The sequence below is a fragment of the Ursus arctos genome, unplaced genomic scaffold, assembly GCF_023065955.2.
Source record: "Ursus arctos isolate Adak ecotype North America unplaced genomic scaffold, UrsArc2.0 scaffold_8, whole genome shotgun sequence".
NCBI classification, from domain to species: domain Eukaryota; kingdom Metazoa; phylum Chordata; class Mammalia; order Carnivora; family Ursidae; genus Ursus; species Ursus arctos.
In genome coordinates this window covers 54,609,402-54,630,663 of record NW_026623100.1, presented here as the reverse complement: position 1 = coordinate 54,630,663, position 21,262 = coordinate 54,609,402, and the positions used below count along the sequence as shown (strand labels likewise).

The following is a 21,262-nucleotide window of genomic DNA, read 5'->3' as shown; positions in this document are numbered from 1 at the left end:
AAGCCTTGTCAAAAATACCAGTTACTGCAGGGAACCAGATGAGTGAAGAATGCAACGGGTTAAGATGGAACTTAGTGTGATTTCATTTATTTTTAAAGCAATCAGCCTGTGGGGCTGTGATACGCCTACATAATCAAGAAGGGTGTCACAGAAAATGTCGAGCTTTTACCTAGGAACGACTGGGTTCTGTGTTGCATGATTCCATACATCCCGATGTCACAAAGGAAAAAAGGGAAAAAAAAATCTTCCTTCAGGGAATAACGGTCAACATTTTTTCCTTTTTCCTTTGTGACATTGGAATGCATGGATTTGGTTGAAGCAAAGGGGGGCTGGGTCGAGCATCCTGAAACTTTCTGGCTTTGTTTACTTGGTTGGCAGATGACCATGAAAAGTAACCCGTGTGTGGTCATTTGTTTATCAGATCTATATTGAGTGACTGGAATGTGCCAGAGACTGACTTCAGTGCAGGGCACCATCAGTGAGCAAGTCAACAAAGCCACTCCCCTTGGGACCTGGAGAGACAGACAATAAGCAAACATGTCTCTTGTGCTGGAGGAAGGTGCTATGAAGAGAAATAGAGCCGGTGAGGAGAACAGTGTGAAGGGTGAGGTGGTGGCTCGTTGAGACAGGGAGGCCAGGGGTGGCCTTGCTGGTAAGGGGACATTGGAGTGGAGATCCTGAATGATGCAGGTGTGGGAGGAAATGTCCCCGGAGAGAGGGCAGGAAGTGCAAAGGCCTGAAATGGGAGGAAGCTTTGCATATTCCAGGGTCAGCAAGGGGGGCAGAATGCAAGAGAGAGTGTTGGAGATGAGGTTAGAGGGCAGATGGGGACACCGGGTAAAATGAAAGGTCTCTGGAGGGTTCTGAGCAGGAGAGTGGTATAATATGACTTAGTCAAAAATAAAGACAAAAAACTTCTGGCTCAGTGGAATAATTTTCCTTGGTTTCCATGTCAATATCAAGAGGCCAGTACTGGGCCTTTGGGGCAACCAGGCAGAACACACGGTTAATATACCCACTCTTCCAAGATGAACTCCATCTCTAATAGTGTGGCTGTATCCAGGGTCATCACAAAAGGGCATCAGAAGTGTGACCACGAAGTGGTAGAAATAACGAGTAAGAGAGAGGGGGATGGCAGGGAGGGGCACCTGGGGTAATTGCTCTCCTTTGTTACACCACCCAAGAAAGCAGTTACTTGTTGAAGGAACTTGATGAAAACTGACAATATTAAATGATTATGGCATTCAGATGGCAAAATTATCCTTCAAATCTCCTGATTCTCTTGAATATAATAAATTCATGGAATTTAACTGCAAGACAAAGAAAGCTGAGCTCTTCTTGTACCTAGGCTTGTTTTCAGTTGTTTCTTTAAACTCCCAACAAATCCATTGCTTGTCACTCAAACATTTCCCGGACTTCCTTCATCTTTCTCCGTCGAGCTTTTTCAGAGAGTGGTTTCATCCCTCCATTTCTAGAGGTCAGGGATAATCTTCTCTCTCCGACACTCAGACTTCCAGCTGGCGCTCCTCGCCTACCCCCCCTTTCCTGAGAGCTGTCAAGGCAGCATTTCAGGCAAGGCCAATCTACCAAGCAACATCCCCAGAGCCTGACACATAGCAAGGACTCAGTCAATGCTTGAGGGCTCAGTGAATAAGGAGTAAATGAGTGAGTGAAAGAATAGGAAAACAGAAAAATCTACATACACTATAAGATATAGTGTTGGTATAATATGCATAAAAATACTCACTTGAGATTTCTTAATGACCAGGATTTCTCTGTGAAGACCTTGCATCTCACCTAATTTTAATCCAAAGGCTTTCCTGCAAAGCTCTTTGAAAAATCAGATTTACCTTATAGCCAAAGTGAGTGGTTCCTCTTGAAAGGTAATACACTTTGAATCCCCAATGAGACTTAGCTTTCTAGGTCATAGAGGAACTAGGTGTCCCCTGGACAGCGGTCTGTCTCTTGCATGGCTTTCTGAGTGTCGCTTTGATTCACTGTCCTCAGAATCAGCAGCATTTTTTTTGCTCCCCTCTAACAGGAGCCAGTACAGTTTAGTTCAAGATACAGGAATCGTTCTGATGTGCCACACCCTGTGCCGAAGTGGGGGGGGGGGATACTATAAAATATTCCAACTAGAAGGTAACCTCAAATTTTGGAAAATCCTCAAAAAGCTTTATTGCCTTATGCATTTGATATTAAAGATGCTTTAGCAGAACCTGAAAGCATGATTTAATTCTGTGAAATACACTAAGGTAATTAGAACCACTGCCTCTTATGATCGCTGTCGCTGTCATTCAAGTCACTGAAAAAACAACATTTTTCTACCTGTCATTTGCTGCATCTTGGTTACACACACAAAGATGTCCACCCCCACATGTATTTTTTCTCCGAAAGATGAAAGCAAGTCTTCAGCACAGAGTAAAAAAGACCATATTGTTCAAAATTGTTGAGGCCAAAACATTAAAACTGAGACCTGGAAAATACGGCAAAAGGGAAAAAGCAAACCCTATGGAAACCCTCCAGCGAGATGGACACAGACAATACCCACACAACACGGGTGTGCTTAGAAACCTAGGTGTGCAGGGCAGGGTTCCCAGGTGCGACCCACAGTCCACTTTAGGTAGTTTATAAGAGAAGGAGTTCATTTTAAAATATATTAAGGTGCTCAAGAGGGCCAGAAAATTTGTCTGGTTGGCCATATAACCGGGAACACCATTTAAAACCTATGATGGGATTGCTGCCACCGTGAGCCATGGCGGCCTCTGCTGGACGCCCACACCGCAGCTTGCACCATTGGTGTTGGACCCTGGATGCTGCCCTCTGTCCCTGCTGACCCTTGAGCCCAGACGCTTATTCTGCCCCCCTTCCAGAAAGCGGGTTCCATTTTGGTTGCCTGCTTACTTAGAAGTGATAAGTAACAAGTACTCCTCCCACTCTCATCCACTGGGCTCTCAATTCTGATTTTGGGAGAAAGAGCACCATCTATTGGTCACTGGTTCACAGCACACGGCGTCGGGCAGGGAGGCATCTCACCCTCTGAAGGAATTCCCTCTGCTAGCACAGTAAGAAACGTCTGTCACCAGGCCTTCTGTTCAGGTGGTGGCGTCCTCGGTGAGAAATCCTATGAGCACAGGCCTATGGTCTCACTTCCATCCCTGTAACTGAACTCGGGTGGGAAGCCTCGTTGCATGAAATAAACGACCACAGATAAGGTAGTTTGGTAAGTCCATGAAGGGTGCTGCTGGCCTGGAGAATGCAAATCTAGAATGAGTAGCTATTCCAGCGAAGACCAATTATTGTCCTCTCCACAAGGGAGGGGGTCTCCACTATAGTCTTCCTCCCGAACGTGGTATTATAACAAGTCTCAGGGTTGGTCCCTGCTGCTGAAAGTTAATCAGCAGTGGCAGCCGGCAATTGGTGACAGGTCCTTCATTGGGCCAGTACGTTCTCTCCATTCCTGAAACCACAGCCACCTTGTCCATGAGGCCAGTGAGCAAGGGTGGCTAGGGAAACGGGAAGGCACAGGGCTGGCGATCTTCCACCCGTGTGCTTAGAACCTGGGACACAAATGTTCTCCCATACTGGGCCCTGTCCTGAGATGTTCACCCTGTACCTCTTCCCCGCACTTTCTTTCATGTTAGTGGCCACCCTTTCAAACTGGTAGCCTGCCCTGACATGGCTTCTACCTCTCAGGCTCTCTCTCCTTCCAGGCAAAGTGGACCATGTGGACTACTCCAGGTTCTGCTCCCTGGGAACATTTCCTTTCCTCGTTGTCCCTTGGCCCCAGTGGGGCTGAAAAGCCCCAGCAGTGAAATTCCAGCAGGTGCCAGCAAAAGGTGCAGAACCACATGTAAGCCAGATTTGGCTTTTTTCCTCTTCGATGAACTGCTCATCGAGAAATCCCCCATGGGACCATGGGCGCGAGGGAGGCTTGGAGTGCAGCGGGCAGGAGGCATGTTGCCGGATAATGTGCTGACTGCTCCTGGAGCTCATGGGGGCCATCAGCCACGGAGCTCAGTCCTGATGTATACCGCTTCCACCTGAAGAGCACAGGCTGGTGGGCCGGGCCCATTGATCTTTGGCTTCATGGATCAAATCACTCTCAGTTCAAATGGGTAGGTTAGGTCCCACAGTCACCTGGTGTCCTGCGGTCAAGCCCTCACTTGCCAGCCAAGAGTTCTTTCTAAAAGGAGAATAATTTCTTGCACAAGAGAGCTTGGCTTTGCTCCAAAAGCGAAGAGGCTGCAGCTATACTTCCCCTGTTAGGACTTGCTGCGGGCTCCTCACAGCATCCAGATTGCTCACAGACATTCTGAGCACCATTAGATCCCCTGGGTCATAAGGGCAAAAATGCAGAGCTGCTCACAGCGGGCCTGGACCAGCTGGAGAATCCTCTCTTGCACAAGCCTCCATTAAAAGTAAATGAGTCAGAGCAGCAAACCCAAAGGTGACATGGATTGCCTTCTGATGCCGAGGAATTCCATCAAGCAGCTGTACTTCCTTCTTCTTAATGGCTCTAATAGTTGCAGTTCCTACAAAGGAGTTATTGCTTTTGTTTGGCCAGTTTGCTTGGGTGGGGGGAGCCTGCGGAAGGCGGGATCTTGGTCCTCCTGTATCAGACACCCTTACTCCATGGTTTGGAAGCCATTGTGGGGCTCCTGCATTTGCTGAGGGTGCCATTCCGGGCAGAGAGTCAGGATCTGGGGAAATTACCACATAATTTCTCACTGAGGAAGCTGAAGCAGTCAGAAGAGAACTTGCACAGTCTACCACCACCACATCCGCCCACCCTTCAGCATCTGCTCCCACTTACGGTCTGTTCTACAATGCACGTTTCTGTAACAGGCATTAACTCAAATATTATTGCTGGTGGGGGATGATGTCACTCTAATGTGGAAATTGGGTCGGTTCATAAGTAATTTTCCCCCCAGCACATTAATATTTTGTGCCACCAGATAAGAGCAGCTGAATGTGAAGGCACTAATGGAGTGAGCTGAATGAGTAAACTGCAGGAAGAATAAGGTCATTTGCATGAGGCCTTTTCACTGCATCTTTTTACTGATTCCGTTGGGCCACAGGTTGTGTCTTGGAAGTCCTGATTGTGTACTAGCAGCTTCTACCTTCCTTCTACCAAATTCTATCAAGCTGTCTTTGTCCTTTTCTTGGAAAGGTGAAATCCTTCGTTACTGATATATAGTTGACCCTGGAACAACATGGGTTTGAACTGTGGGGTCCACATTTACATGTTTTATGTTTTTTTTTTTTAATATTTTTTTATGTACCTTGTACACATGGGGTGGGGAGGGGAGGGGCAGAGGGAGAGGGAAAGAGAATCTCAAGCAGACTCTGTGCTCAGGGTGGAGCCTGATTTGGGGCTTGATCCCACGACCCTGAGATCATGACCTGAGCTGAAACAAAAAGTCAGAGGCTTAAATGACAGCCACTCAGGTGCCCCTCCCTGCTTTTTTAAGAGTTGGCAACAAAAGCCACAAGGCATTTATTTATAGCTGCCCGCCTCAGTCTCCATGGGACCAAATCACAGGTGAAGGGTGCAGAGGTCATGCCTGCTACCCTCTGAGTACCTGGTGAGGCCATCGGAGACCATCAGCAGACCACTGGGGCCCAGGACCCAGCCAGGCTGCAGGTCAGCCTGTGGGTGGAGAGCTCGTGTGAGCAGGGAGGAGGCTGGACTGAAGCAGAAGGACAATGCCCAGAAGGCAGGGGGCAGGCCTGCAGCTGGTGAGCCCCTCCTCAGTCCTGACGCTGGGCTCCAGGGTGGCCTGGGGTGGCCATGGGCCTTGGGCCTCTGCGGGCCAGGTACAGATCTCTCCCCGTGGCCTCTGGGAGGTCAGCGGCCGCTGGCCGTGGGCTGGAGGTAGACCTTCCGGCAGATGGGGCTGTGCTAGGCTGATGGCCCTACCCACAGGCCAGCCCTGTGGCTGCTGCTGCCGAGCTGGGGCCACCACGCTTGGCGACTGCGCTGTCCCAGGGCCGGGCCCACTGCTGCCGCTGCCCTTGCCTTGCCGCCTAGCCGGCCTCCATGGTTTGTTTTCAACAAACAGACCTGCAGGGCTACAAATGAATTTTCTTTTCCTTATGATTTTCTGAATAACATTTCTTCTAGCTTCCTTTAGTGTAAGAATCAGGGTATAATGCATACAACAAAATGTATGTTAACTACGTTGTTAGTAAGGCTTCAGTTCGACAGCATGCTATTAGTAGTTAGGTTGGTGGGGACTCAGAAGTTATACGTGGGTTTTTGACCGTGTGGGGGTCAGGGCCCCTTCACTCCTGGGTTGTTCAAGGGTCAACTGTATTTATTTATTAGGAATGTTAACCTGTTCTTTAAAACTCTGTTAATTGGTGTTTTTGTTAGTATGCAATTTCCAAAGTTGGATAGGTTTGGAGTGGTCTGCCTGGTATTTCTTCTGTAAATTCTGTTATTTTTAGTGCATGAATTTGAGAATGAAAAATTTTCGGGAGTACGTTTATCATGTTATTGCAGAAATGCCTGTGTGCTGCCTTCCACTCGTAACCATGGAGAAATTATGCATGCTCTTATCAAACGCTAATTCCCCCATGTGTGGAATGTATTCCAACCCCCTTTTCGAGGACACTGCTCCTGCTCTTATCCTTTTCCTACCTTATGAGTTTTTCGCCTTTCCCAGAACATTCTCTTCAATATGAAAAACATGCTGCTACTTCTCCCATCTTAAAAAAAATTCTCCTTCTCTTGATTCCACATCGCTTTCAAACCTACTAACTTCATTCTTCTCTTTTCAGCAAAACTAGTTGCAAGAGTTGTTTGTATTCATTACCTCCGGCTCTTCGCTCTATTTTCTCTTCATTCCAATCCAGTGTGGCTTTGCTCCTTCCCCACTCCACCAAAATTCCCATGGTCCAGGTCACTGATGACTCCAAAGGTCAATTTCTAGTCCTCATCCTACCTCACAGCATTTAACAGATCAATGCCTCCTCCGTGTCCTTTGCTTATTTGCCTTCTCCTCCTGTTCCCTTGCAGATTCCTTCCCTTCTCCTGACCTCCTAGTGCTGGAGGAACCCTGGCCTCAGCCCTGTTTCTCTTCCTTCTTCTCCTCCATTTAGTCCTTTGGTGATCCCATCCAGTTTCATGGCACCATTATGCTGAAAATCCCCAAATTTAAATCTCCAGGGCAGAACTCTGTCTTAAACTTCAGACTCATGTATTCAATTGCCTACTCCACACCCCCACTGGGACGGTTCATGCACATCTCAAAGTCAGTGAGTCTAAAAATGAGCGTCTGCCATCTCACACCCAACCTGCCCCCTCCGCAGCCTTTCCCTGATCGGTTGATGGAAGCACCCTGTTCAGGGGGCTTGGCCAAGTATCTTAGAGTCACTCCTGCCTCCTCTCCACGTATCACACCACCCATCAAACACATCCGCAGATCTGCTGGTTTGAGAAATGAAATATATTTCAGGATCCAGCTGCCTCTTACCACCTCCGCTGCTACCGGCCTGGGGCAAGCTACCATTGTCTCTTGCCTGGATTATTGCAAAAAGCTCCCAACTGGTCTACTTTCACCTTTGCCTCCCCACACTACAGTCGTCACAGTGGTTCCATAAAATATATGTTAAATTTCTACTTGTTCGAATCTGTCCGGTAGTTGTAAGCCAAAGCCAGTCCTCCTAGCGATCTTCAAGGCCCTGTTTTGTCTAACCTGCCAGTGCCACCTGCAACTGACTTCCTCTTCAACCTCTCCTTCTCCCCCTCACTCACTCTGCTCCAGCCCAATTTCCTCTCTGCTGTTCCTCAAATACATCAGGCATGCTCTTGCCTTACGGCCTTTGCAACTGGCTATTCCATGTGCCTGGAACACTCCTCCACATCCTTTAAATTTTTGCTCCAATCTCCCATTCTCAATGAGGCTTGGCCTATTAAAAAATGCAAAACAGTTCTATCCCCATCTTCCTGTGTTTCCCCGATCACTTTACTCTGCTTTCCTTCCCCCAACCCCACACTTTATCACCTTCTAACCCATCAAATACATTATTCATTATGTCTACTGTTTCTTAACTATCTCCCCTACTAGAGTGTTTAAGTCCTATGAGGGCAAGGATCTTTGGTTCACTGATGTGCTCCAAGGACCCAGAACAATGCCTGGGCAGATAATAGGTATGCCATAAATGTTTGTTGTATGAATACGTGACAGGCTCAGCTCCCACTGGGATTACTGTGAAGTGCTCTCAGGTAAAAATTCCACGCATCCCTTGTGCCTCACTAGCCCCACACTGATTAGTGGACTAGGTTACATGCCACGCCCCAGCTGGAAAAGAACTTTTCAACTTCTCCTTTGGAGAGGTGGGATTCACAAGGTGAGAAATTTCCCAAACACGGGAAGGTTGTTGAAATAGTACTAAAACAGCCAAGAAGCCAAGCCACTACTTTAGACTATGGAAAAAAATGAAAATTGTATTTTCATCAACTTCCTATTAAGAAGATCTTCTCAAGTAGTAAACACAGAAATGTATTTAATTTAAATGAGAGAGGTGATAATTTATTAATGCTTTTAGAAAAAGAGCAGACTTTATTTTCTATCATACTGGAGGACACTGGCTTGATTCATAGTTATTATTCCCATTAATGTTTCATGTCACATGGGACAAATAAAAGGTATTGCAAATAAAAATTATTTTTTATTCCAATGGAGAAGAAAATTGCATGTTTAAAAATCAAGTTTAGTATCAAAAGAAGACATAAAAAAGTTTCTACATTTAGAAAAATCTGATGGTGAAAACATCACCAACCTTCTGATGACTGCAACATACTTTACGTGAACCTCTGAAAACCTTTGCTCCAAGTTGCAGCGTCTGCTCAGAAACAGTGCAGGCAGGGCAGAACTTTTCACCTTCCGACGGAATACGAAGTTTAAGAGTCCTTTAGTATAAATATTCATTCATTGGTCTTGGTCGGCGACTTTTAGCTCCTTAGGGTATAAAGCAGAACTCTACTGGGAACCTGCGTCCAGCAGCCACATCTCCCGTCCTCAGGGGAGTTTGCTTCCTTGGGACTGCGGGGCCTACCGGGATCCGGAGACAACCGCCTTCAGGGCTGTGCAGCTGCCCTGGGACGACTGGAACCGGCTCACAGCAGCAAGCCGGCTAGCGGCCGAAGAGGGCGACTTCCTGTACCTGCATATGAATGCACCTGTCCTCCCTAGGCTCACTCCGTAGCGGTCCACCGGCACCAAAGAGCCAAACGGTGGCATTTTGTCTAAGTCCCCCTGGCCACTGGTTTCGGCTGAGGATGACACTGTGTCTGATAGGTCAGTCTTCTCTCCAGGATTCAAGCACTTTTCGATTCCAGGTTCATCTGTGTGGCTGCCCTTGGAATTCCAAGGGATGCCGCCCCGTTCACAATCTTGAAGGCGCCTGTGGTGATCTTCACTGAGCAGCAACACGATGGTTCCGCCGACGCGCAGCACTCTGACGAAAAATGGTAATCGGCATGAGTATTTCTTTCTTTTTAGACAACAAGCAATCCCACTTTATTTAAAATATTTGGTGTTTTTAATTTGAAATTTAATTTTATCTATTTAAACACAAGGATTTTGATAATTAGGTAGTATCTTCCATAATGCATATTCATTATAGTAATCACAGAGTCACTAGCACAAATCTGCTTTAATTATCTATTTTTACTCTACTTGAAAGGCAAGCCTCCAAGTAATTCATAGTCACATTCTAATAAGTACAAAGGAAAAGGCAAATGAAAGAATCCTACCGAATCAGCATATATCCGAGGTAGTAGGCTGATGGCAGAAGAAAATCACCCGAGAGAGTGAGGACTAGCTCAAGGGAAGGACAACAGGGAAGAGCAGGAGAGGAAGGGAAGACCCTGAGATGCAATCGCTTGACCAAATTCTGCAGAGCGCATCTAGGCGGAAAAAGGGCGCCCGCCACCGTCCACCGAACTGCGGAAGTGCGCTGCACGTGGGAGAGAGGCCAGCGGAGGGTTAGGGAGGGTGCCAAATGCTACCGCCCGGGCGAGTCTGAGGCCCCCGGGAACGCATCAGGGGGGTTCCCAGACCTGCGCCGTGCGTTAAGGACAAGCAGAAGCGAGGCAGGCCAAGTGACAGCGAGGGACTGGAGCAGGACAGGGAGCTGGAGGCAGAAGAGCAGCAGACAGGAAGCCGTGAGGAGGAGGAGGCACTGCAAGAATTCAGCAGGAGGGTGAATCAGAGAGGATGGGAGGGGGAGGGAGGGAAAGAACACTGTTTGGAATCTGGTGAGGGACCTAAGGAACAGGGTGGGGTGAACTCTAATCCACAGTTGGATATACAGCCTGGAGGCAAGGAGAAGACCAGGGCTCGAGGTAGAGATTTCAGAGTTTTCAATAGTACACGTAGATAAAGCCAGATAAAGCCGTAACGGTGGAGGAAAAGGGGGGGTGTGGCAGTACTGAGTGAGAAGAGAAAAAGGGCCAAGGAACAGAGACTTCACACTTACGGGAGGAGAGAGGAGAAGGGTCCATGAAACATAACCCTACGAGTCTGGACAATAGTGATGGCATGGAAGCCAAAGGTGTACACTTTCCAGAAGGGAATGGTCTCAACAGCGTCTAATGCTGCAGGACAAACAAGTGACTAGGATTACAAGAAGTCATTAGTGAACCTGGACACAGCGATTGTGGTTGAGGGCAGGAGCAAATGTTGGTCTGCCAGAATCGAAGGGGGACTGGAAGGTGAGGAAGCAGAGATGTCAAGTGTAGACTATTCTTTCAATAAGTGTGGCTGTATTGGTAAGGAAGTAGGTGACAGCTCGAGGGCCAAGAGTTACAGGGAATCTCCCCCACGCCGGACAAAGATGTCAGGAGCTCAAGTAGCTTTCTCTCACCTCAACAATCAGCAAATCAAGACAAGTTTGTCTCCAAACTACACTGTCTTATGCTACACTGCCTGTATAAAACCTCGAACTATATAAAAAGTAAAAAATCAAACCATAAAGACTGTGGGCAGGTGTCAGGGAGGCACGGTCATAGAAGTTCCTTATCTCGAAATAACATACACTGATCCTACTGAGGCCTTCAGATTAGAGGGGAAATCTTGAATACCTTCTGGAAAGTTCCAGGCTAAATGTAAGTCATTGCTCACACATATTAGTATTTCACCATGAGCTGGCTTAATAGTATGTATGGCTGGTGAGTTACCTAGTTAGGCACAAAGGCTGTGGTTATTAACCCTGGCTGCACAACAGAATCAGCCCGGGGTGGTTAAGAAATACACCCACGTTCCAGTCCAGAACAATTAAATTAGAACCTCAGTGGGGAGGGGTGGAGAATGAGTGTCAGAGTTTTTCAAAAGCTCATGAAATGGTTTTAATATGAAGTCAGGGTTGCAAAATCTGCTTGAGGGAAACGTGTTATCAGGCAGAAGGGAGTACAGGAGCTGAGGAAATGTCTGAATTGTAGGTGTTGCCCAGAAAGAGATCTCACCTCACATGTCAAGGGTTAGGTTAACTGTGCAGCAGGGGAGGCTGCTTAGATATAAGATAATACACAAAGGAGTGTGGAGCGCCCAGTTCACACGATGGAGCTGAGATGGCTCTTAGATGGGCTTAGACTTTACGTCAAGCTTTAATTTTTCTTATGGAATGTCAGCCTTGACACTGAATTTTCTCCACCCAAAACCCATGGCTCATTTTTTCTACTGGTGACATTATCTGTATACAGGCTCTCGAACATCTATGTTGTCTTGCTCTATCAAATGCCCAACTGAGACGATTTCATGAACTGACCTCTTAGTCATATCTTTTTATTCCTGTGTTCTAGGTTCTCTCCTGTCTCAGCTTAAGTGATCAGAAAACTGGTCTCACTGCTTGAACCTCTCAAAGAAATACTTTCACTGAATTAGATTCCCTGAGGCTGACCTTAGAGACCATGACATGAATAACACTTCTGCACCTTCCTTCTACAGTCAGCAGTGTTGTAACCGCTCTGTTACTGAATGTTCCTTATGTGAAGTGTTGTGTGGTTTAGTAGCTGTGATCTTGAGAAAGTTCATCTTTCTGGGTCCCGGTTTCTCGTCTGTAGAGTGCTGCGGATTAACACAGAGGAGGCAGGGTTTTTGTGAAGATTAGGAGTAAATACGTAAATTACCTACTTCGGTGAATAAAATACACGTCACTATTTCAGATGCTCAAATTTCAGGCAAGAATAACAAATTAGTATCTTTTTCAGAATAAAACTTGTCATAGTATAAGTCAATATGGAATAACTATTTCAATTATAAGCTTCTGATTTGAAACCTCAGAAAATTAAACTACAAAAGCTTTGGGGAATTACTAAGATGCAATCAAATCTTAACTGAAGACCTAGGATATATTTTAGTTAGATGCCCAATAACTCAAAAATTATAAAAATAAACTCGGCAACTTACCTCTCCATTTCTTGTAGAATGTTTTTGATGTCTTTCCCTAACTTAAACTTTTTCCCAAATGGAATGTCAGAAATAATAATATCGACACTCTCTGAGGGCAGTGGCAATTCTGAAATACAGAAACCAGAGAATCCAGTTACATTAAATTCAAATATTTACAACCTAAATACGAGAAAATTGAAGTATGCAGAATTACTTTTGCATATTAAATAAAATTTAGGGTTGCTAACATTGTTTCCAAGAAATTACGTTTCCAAAAGGTTTTTTACTAAAAAATAAATGGTAATGTCATTATATTCTGTTCTTTGAAAACTGGTTTTTCTGTTATGATAAAATGACATAAATTAAGCAGAATCTTAATCAGAAAATTGAATTCTCTAAACATGTTACATGACTAGAAAGTTGCCAGATCCAAGAAGAAAAACGTTCATTTGTCTACAAGAACCTTCTACAAATGATATTCTATAATTTTCATCTCCATCTTCATAGTTACATTTATAATTTTGCATGTGTAGATCTATTTGCTTTTAAAGGAGATGACCTTAGCTTTCACTGAAATTTTAAAGGAGACCCAAAAGGTTAATTAAGAACATCTGCTTAAGTCCTAAGACCAGACAAAAGGCTAAGCAAATCAACAAAATGAATATTATCACTAAACAAAATCGAATACAGTGTTTGATTACTAAATCCAAATTTTTTTCTCATGCTTACATTTCTCAGAAATTAGATTATCAGAAGGTAGTACACATAATCTTAACTTCTACATTTTCTGAGTATACTTTTCATTTTCTACTTATTTTACTTGCCATCCATCATGTAAATTGGATATTCATAAGGTAGATGTCCCAATTTTCATTTTGAATAGCATCTAATTCTGTAAAAATCAAATAAAATGTAAATATTCTTTACTACTTTGAATACCATATAAATTTTTGTTGGCTGGAAATTTAAAAACAAAACAAAAAGTCCCATTACCTGGGAAAGTCTAATGAATACTTGATAATCTCACCTAGTTCTAACCCTTGCTTGAGATTAGTAGAAGAAAGAATAGGTTGTTAGAGAAAGTCTCAGGATAATATTCTTTTAAAGCCAGGGATGAATTCTTTTTTTTTTTTTTTTTTCCTAAGTCATATATTTTTTAAAGATTTATCTATTTATTTGGGGGTGGGGGAGAGCACAGCAGGAGAGGGTGAGGGAATCTCAAGCAGACTCTGTGCCAAGTGTGGAGCCCGATGTAGGGCTTGAACTCATGACCCTGAGATCATGACCTGAGCCGAAACCAAGAGTCGGTTGCTCAACCAACTGCGCTATCCAGGTGCACCCAAGTCATATTTTAACTTCATGCATTTAGTTTTAGGGTATTGATCTAGGACACGTACATTTAAATACTGTTTCTATCCTTTTTGCAGAGCTATTCAAGGCAATTTACAGTGAAGGCAATCATGGTTATCGGATGTTTTATACACGAGAAACCACAGAGTAGTTAACTCTGAAGTTTGAGCCCTCGTCTTTCTTTTGCATTCACACACACACACACACACACACACACACACACACACACTAGCTGCCCAATTTGTTCAGGTTTGGTTAACTTTTTTTTTCTTGTCAGTCTCTATTTTTATTTGCAACTTTCCTACTCTGTATTATATAATCTGCTAAACTGCTTTAAATAATTTTAGAAGTTGAAGGAACAAACTTAACAGAACAATTCTTTCAAAAAGTTCTAGAACTAAGCAATGCTCTCTTCCAATAGAACATAAAATAAGCTTTTGTGGATGTGTAGGAAAGGGCAGGCAGGCCCTGGTATCAGACAGCTTGGATTTGGCTCTGCCACTAACTAGCTAGGGGACTTTGGGAAGTTATTGTGTTAGTTTCCTTGTCTGTAAAGTGCTAAGAGGACCTATCTCAGAAGTTTACAAGTCATTTATGGAAAGCATTTGGAACAGTGCCTGGCACGGAGTGAGCACTCAATAACGGTTAGGTCTTGTTGTGGTTATTATGTACAATGTCCTCTCCGGATGTACGGGAGGATGACAGCCAGGTAGAGACCAGTGGGCCGGAATCCTTCAAAGCAGCTCTGCAGAACATAGCACGTCCTTCCCCCAGCTCCTCCAACGCCATGCAGGGCAACTGCTTCCAGATGGGCCTCTTTCCTACTCCTTTCCTCGTGCGGTGGTTCTCAGAGCCTCAGTATCTCCCAGGCAGCGTCATCAGGAGCTACCAGCAGTAGTATCTCCTGGGAACTGCAAATGCAAATCCTCGCCCCCTTCATCCCAAACCTACTACCTAGTGTGCATCAGAATTGACTGAAGGCCCCACCTCCGGGGTTTCTGATGAGGAAACTCCTGAAATCATGAGCACCTGACCCATGATCTTCAACACAGTAAAATCTTTTAAATTATTAAATGCTTTGAGCTGCCTGCGAACAAAGAGTTTGCCTGTAACTAGGGAGATACAATTCTGAAATAGAAACAGCTCAAAACAAATATGTAAAAATCATCTCTTTTTTACAACTCTGCAGGATGATTCAAGACCATGAAAAAAATTTAACATACTGGTGTGTCTTGAACAAAAGAACTGCTCTATTTCTCCCTCTTTCCAGGAGCAAAATGGGTAAGAACTGCTTAAAACTCAGGATTACGGCCCTAATATATTTTCTTCCAATAGGTTTTAAGAGCCTTTAAGATACCTTTTTGTGCATATATTTAGACAAATGACTAAATAAATTAAGATCTTCTACAAAATTGGGCAGACCCTTCCAATTTTCTTTCCTCATACGTCCTACTGTTTGAACATTCTTTCCACTGTCTGGATTTATAGAATTTGTATTCTGTCCTGTGTCTGTAATTCTCACAGTTGTTTAAAATCAGTTGTATATTTAAGTTGATTCAGGCCTCATGACCAATCGTTTTGTCTTGGCTTTCTGTATTCTTCAATTGATTTATCTCTTAGATGTTTGGATTTTATTAAAATTTTCCCCTAAAGGGTTTATTAGTGAAATGTTGTCTGAACTTTTTAAAAAAATGATTCTATTTATTTTTAGAGAGAGAGTGAGAGAGCATGTTCATCAGTGGGGGCAGGGCAAGGGGCGGGTGGAGGAGAGGGAGAGAATCTGGAGCAGATTCCATGCTGAGTGTGGTGCCCCACGCAGGGCTCAATCTCACCATCCTGAGATCGTGACCTGAGCTGAAACCAAGAGTCAGATGCTTAACCGGCTGAGCCACCCAGGTGCCCCCACCTAAACTTTATATTTGAAAACGTCTTTGTACTAAAATGACATCTTGGATGGGCATATTTTTGGGGTCACACTTAGTGTCAGTAACCTTGTAAACAGCCACTATTCTATTCACTATACTGCTCTATAACTTCCTGTTTCTTTCCATTGTGGCCAGATTTTGAAGTTTATTGCATATAGATTGTGCCCTTTCTTTGGTTGCTGATGCTGATTTTTTTTCCTTCTATTTTTACTATTCCTTATTTCAATAAGTGCAGGAGAATATGAAACCTTCAATAAAGTTTCACTCTGTCGTCCTAATCCAGAAGCTCTTAATTAGTCTTAAATATGCAAAATGTAGTTTGGCATCTGGAATTGGTGACCTTTTAATTTATAGTCCAAACAGGAACATTTTCAAGAACAAGATGATTAGAAATAAGATTACATACTTTTTGAAATATTTATTTTCTCACAAATTGGGTTTATTATTACAGTGGACCAAAAAATAATATCTGGGCACATTGAAATAAAAAACCCCACAAACTTTTAAGATATTATTTAACATTAAAATTAACAAGTGCAATGATTTTTTGTGGTCTGTATTTTTATACTGATTCGTTTCTTAGATGTATCAGTCTCTAATCTGATGCCATTATGGATATTTTTCTGAAGAATATAGTATTTTTTTTTAAATAGGGACTTCAAATTTTTTTCATAAAACTGCCTGCAATACTCTTCAAAGTTTCACTTGTATGGCTAATAAACTTCTCTGTAGACTCTAATATTTTTCTTTGAGAAAATACTTTATTTACAGGTTCTAAAGTAATAGTACAGCCATAGGTTCTAAAGTAACAGTAGAGCTCAGAGCAAATTCTGCTAACTGGAGGATACTCTCAATTCTATTTCTTTCATAGGGAAAGTGTAAATATTTCAGCTCTCCAGTTCAGTCTCTCCATTTAGAGTGCCTTTGACAAACATTTTCGCAACACAAGCCTCAGATAAATTGTCTCTACTGTTCTTTTAAATGGTTTATCAAGTGCAGAGGCTGTAGAATCTAAGCCCTTTTCAATTTGATTTCATTCCATTCTAGAATATACATTTATCCAATTAAAGAAAGCCATTAGAAGATTCTTCCTATAAGATATCCAAGCTGTATTTGTAGAATTTCAGAATTAAATCTTGTGCATTATTGAGCTCTCAGTTTTAACTTGTTCGTTTCTTCCTTGGTGTTTTTAGAGATTTTAATGTCCTCCTGTTGCCAGCTTTGTTTTTCATAGCTGCAATTCATCAAAAATTGCAAAAACTTAAGTTTTGGGGCATTACATTAAATTCTTTGATTACAGATTTCCAATGGATTTTAAAAAAAATGCAACCACAATTAACCTATTGGTTTATTTAAAAAAACTTTGATAGGACAATTGTAGAATACTTTGGCTGATCCACAGAGCCATTCTTTGAAGGCTTAAATATTTTTAAACCCAACTGACGAAGGGCAAGGGAATAAAATGTGTTCGGTTATGAAGTCTGTTTATTTTTTTGCAACAATCTTCATCACAAAGTCTGCAAGTCAGTCACCCCACGTATATTTTAAAAATGGTTTTTGAAAAAATGTTTTTTGAAAAGTTTGTTATTTGATAGTTTAAGTTTCTATTTCATTTATAGAACATCAGAGCTTGTTTGAAGATAGTTGTGAATTATGTGGGTACCACGCCAAATTCCAAGTACATTTCTGCTTCATAGATTTCGTTGGTAGAATATTAATTACCACTAGATACTGCATAAAGAAACACACATGCAGTTCTGAGCTGAATTTGCAATAGCACTCACAATGATGAAAGATGTTATCTTCGACAGAAAAAACTTCCTAGATTTCCAAGAACTGGGAAAAAGAAAAGCTAAAGCAGCACTGGAACAGATTTCATGGATTTTCTTCTTGAAGCGTCTGATAACACTGATATAAAACCGGCGACCTTTAACTGTCTGCAAAGCTCTTCTAACGGAACCAATAAATTAATAACTATAGCTTCATTTTGTTTATGTACATAAGAAAACTTGGAATTGAAAATGAGCAAAGTTAATTTAGAACAGTCATTTGATCTAAATGAAAAGTCATGCTTCACAGAATGAGAGTTAGATGCATTTTCTTTAGCTGCACTTGATAACTAGCTGTCTTAGGGCTCAGTCTCCTTGAAATAACTACTATGTTCTGGAGTAAATGCGGATGCGCCTATAAACAGATCGGTTTCATTTGATCAGTGATGTCACCAAGGCCCTCAGTGGATCATAAATGTCTACAAACGTTTTACTTAAGTAATGTGTTCACCAGCTCTCTTGAGAAATGGAAACTCTTTATTAACTTTCTCATTCAACACGTGCTTTAAAAAACTTATTACTGTGGAGTTTATTACAGAATACAAGTGTTATCAAATAATAAAAAAGGACTGATACCACACAACAAACTAAAAGCCATTATACCAAAAAGCACTCAACTCTTTGGGGTAAACTTCTTATTCCCTATTTCCACATACTCCACGTACACCTAGCCCATCACTTCCCACATTTCCTCTGATTCCCCAGTGGGCAGCCTGGAGGCTTCATGAGTCTCACATAATACGGCATGGGCCATAAGGCACGTGGCTGGAACACAGGGCCCAGGCCAGCAAGGGCAGGATAGGTACTGCAGGAAAACTCACACTGATATGAAAGAAAACGCAACCAGCACAGTATGGCAGCTTATGGGTGTACTGAAAAAAAGCACGTCTTCCTCCTACAGGGGTTGAAATGAATGACACCTGAGAACAAAGCACAGTTGTTGGCAATACGCTTGTTAAAAACTCTCCCCAAAGTAATGTGTGACAGACTATATAGTGTCTAATTGGAAATGAAAACATTCCTTTTTTCACCTGTCAACAATTTTGTCATTTTAATTAACTTATACATGTGTTTCTTTTGCTCAAATGTGTATATACTACAGCTGTCTTATCCTAGGAATGTATATATATCTGTAGATTAATGAAAAACAAAGCCTAACCAATGACTAATTAGTTCCTAAGATAGCCTGTAACATAATATTCATTTGGTTCCAAACTTTCATGATAATTAAAACTTAGGAATAAACACAAGCAATTTCTGCATATTAAAGGATCATCTACTTTCATACCAGTAGAAAGTTACAAAGTAAACATCACTAGAAAAGTAGAAAAAAAATACAGTCATTAAACACAAAGAGAACAAAGACAGTGATTCTGCAGATACGAATCATGATGGGAGTATTACTAACTTCCTAAACATATCCACATTTACAGAGGTCTTTAATCATGCTGTGAGTTAGGCAATGTACTCAATGTGCTTATGTGGTAAACCCCCACCACAGGCTCTATGAAGTAGGGAATACCTTCACACTTACACGACAAGACACAGAGGTCCAGGATTTTGCTGAAGGCCACACACTGGAGAAACAATGAGGAAGCCAGGATTTATACTCGGTCTGTTTGACTCTCAAGTGTCTGTGCTCTTACTTACTACAGTGAGAGGATCTCACACCTGTCAATGTTGAACAAGGGACTGATTCATGGGTCTCGACATTCTAAATTGTGTTTATGACTAAAGCTTTTAAAGGTAAAACCAAATCAGTGAAGAAAATAAACACTTGGCTCTAGCTACAATGTCCACCTCTCAAGTAAAGATGTGTAATGAGGGCTAATTATTAAATAGTTAATGCTGGGCCCTATGTACACAATGACTGAAATTGGGTTCCCTCTAGACTGAAATTTAATGTTAAAAGGTTAGGATGATGAAACAATTTAAAATAGATGGTTTATTCTTTCCTCCAGAAAGTTACTCTGAGTATAATTCACAAAAGAACAATCTACAAATGACATAATGTGAAAAATGTTTTATCGCACTAGTAATTGAGGAAAAGTTTGAAAAATGTATCAAATTTATAGTTTCCAAGACTGCAATACTGCAATAGGATGACACTATCTAGCCTCAGCAATGGCTTAGGGAAATGTGCCCTGCCGGCTGCTGCTGGTGTAACCTAGCATAGCTTCGATTCTCAAGTGCTCTGTTCGTCCCCAGGCCTCTTTCCCTTCTCTACACTCATTCCCTAGGCGATCTCCTGGATTTGAATGTTAACTATACTGACGATGCCTCACCTCTCCCCTACACTCCAGATTTGGGTCTGGGGCTACTAACTTGCCGTCTTCTCCACTTGGTGCCTAATGATCACGTGGAACTTAACAGGCGCCAGAACTTCAACTTGCTCCCCAGCAGTTTTCCCCGACTCAGTGAATGGCAACCCCACCCTCCAGCTGAGCAAGCCAGGAAGCTGGGTCATTCTTGCTCTTTTTCTCACATGCCACATTCAATCCAACAACAAATCCTGCTCGCTCTACCTTCAAAAATTAAGTATCTGACCTCTCCTCAACACCTCTGTAAATAGCACTTGGGCCTGAGCCACCTCATTTCTTACTGGATTATTGCAACAGCCTGAAACTAGTTTCTTTGTTTCCTGGTTGCATCCTCCCTGCTATTGTCTAGTCTTAACATGGCACTTAGAATGATCCTTCCTTTGTCTGCTTGGTGCCACAGAGAACTTTTTGTTTTCAACACTGAAAAACAACAACACTTGAACCCCTTTGCTTTTTTTAAAGTGAAATCTTATGGAAAATGCCCCCCACATGAAAGTAGATAAAAATGGAGTTGGAAGCATGGCAGAGGTCAGACAGACAGCTGGGTACTTCCTTCCTGATGCCTCTGAAGCACTCTGGAGATTGTAAAGGGTTTGAAAAATCACTGCTCTGCAACAGCTGAGGAAGCCATCCCAATCTTCTTGAAAGTCCCCCCAAAACAGCTTTCTGAAAGAAATTAGAGTTCATAAAAGCTGATTTCAGCCTCATTATCCACTGGTTTCCTCTAGAAACCTGTGTCTTATGTACAGAGTCCCCTTAAAAACCTTGACAGAGGGGTGCCTGGGTGGCTTAGTTGGTTAAGCATCTGCTTCGGCTTAGGTCATGATCCTAGGGTCCTGGGATCGAGTCCTGCATGGAGCTCCCTGCTCAGTGGGGAGTTTCCTTCCCCCTCAGCCCTCCTCTCCCCGCCCCCACCGCTCGTGAGTGCACGCTCACATTCTCTTTCTCTCTCACAAAAATAAATAAATAAAAAAATATTTAAAAAGAAAACAAGAAAAACCTTGACAGAAAGGTTGAAAAAGTAGTTGTTGGCAGCAAACAACTATGAGATCTCAATCAACAATACAACTTCTTCTTTGGTGCTGCTTTATTATGTTTTTATGCATAAGTCACCCTAATATTTTCTTCTTGATACTCTACTACTTTCCCACTACAATAAAAACTTTTAAAACAACATTTTGTTCCTCCAGATTTTAGGTTTAACACTGGGACCATCTACTATCTACCTATTCACACTGTGTCAAGAGAATACCATTTTCTTAGCTGGGAATTGAATGTCCTCGTTTTTAAGGGAGAAAGATGTACTAGAGGAGAGGGGAAGAAATAAAGAATGTGAGGCTTGTCTAAAATGGTCTAAATACTCTGGGTTTTAAGGAAATATTATTTTGATTGGACTGAGCAGAGTTGATTTCTAGTCATGTTTGTCATTGCTGATC

The 21,262-nt window shown here is 42.7% G+C and overlaps 1 protein-coding gene across 3 annotated transcripts in view; it reads right to left on the bottom strand.

Moving 5' to 3' along the window:
* Nucleotides 1-8,539: 8,539 nt before the first annotated feature.
* The window catches only part of THUMPD2 (THUMP domain containing 2), a 37,481-nt gene continuing 24,758 nt past the window's right edge, over nucleotides 8,540-21,262 (bottom strand). For 2 of the 3 annotated variants that reach the window (XM_026479492.4, XM_044391348.3), the window contains 2 exons: nucleotides 12,420-12,528; nucleotides 8,540-9,468 (listed from right to left, as the gene is read on the bottom strand). In XM_026479492.4, the coding sequence (XP_026335277.2) occupies nucleotides 9,063-9,468; nucleotides 12,420-12,528 (515 nt within the window). In that variant the 3' untranslated portion in view covers nucleotides 8,540-9,062. Of the gene's footprint in view, nucleotides 9,469-11,621; nucleotides 12,078-12,419; nucleotides 12,529-21,262 lie in introns of those variants that run through there. The other variant, XM_048222731.2, reaches the window with a different exon arrangement.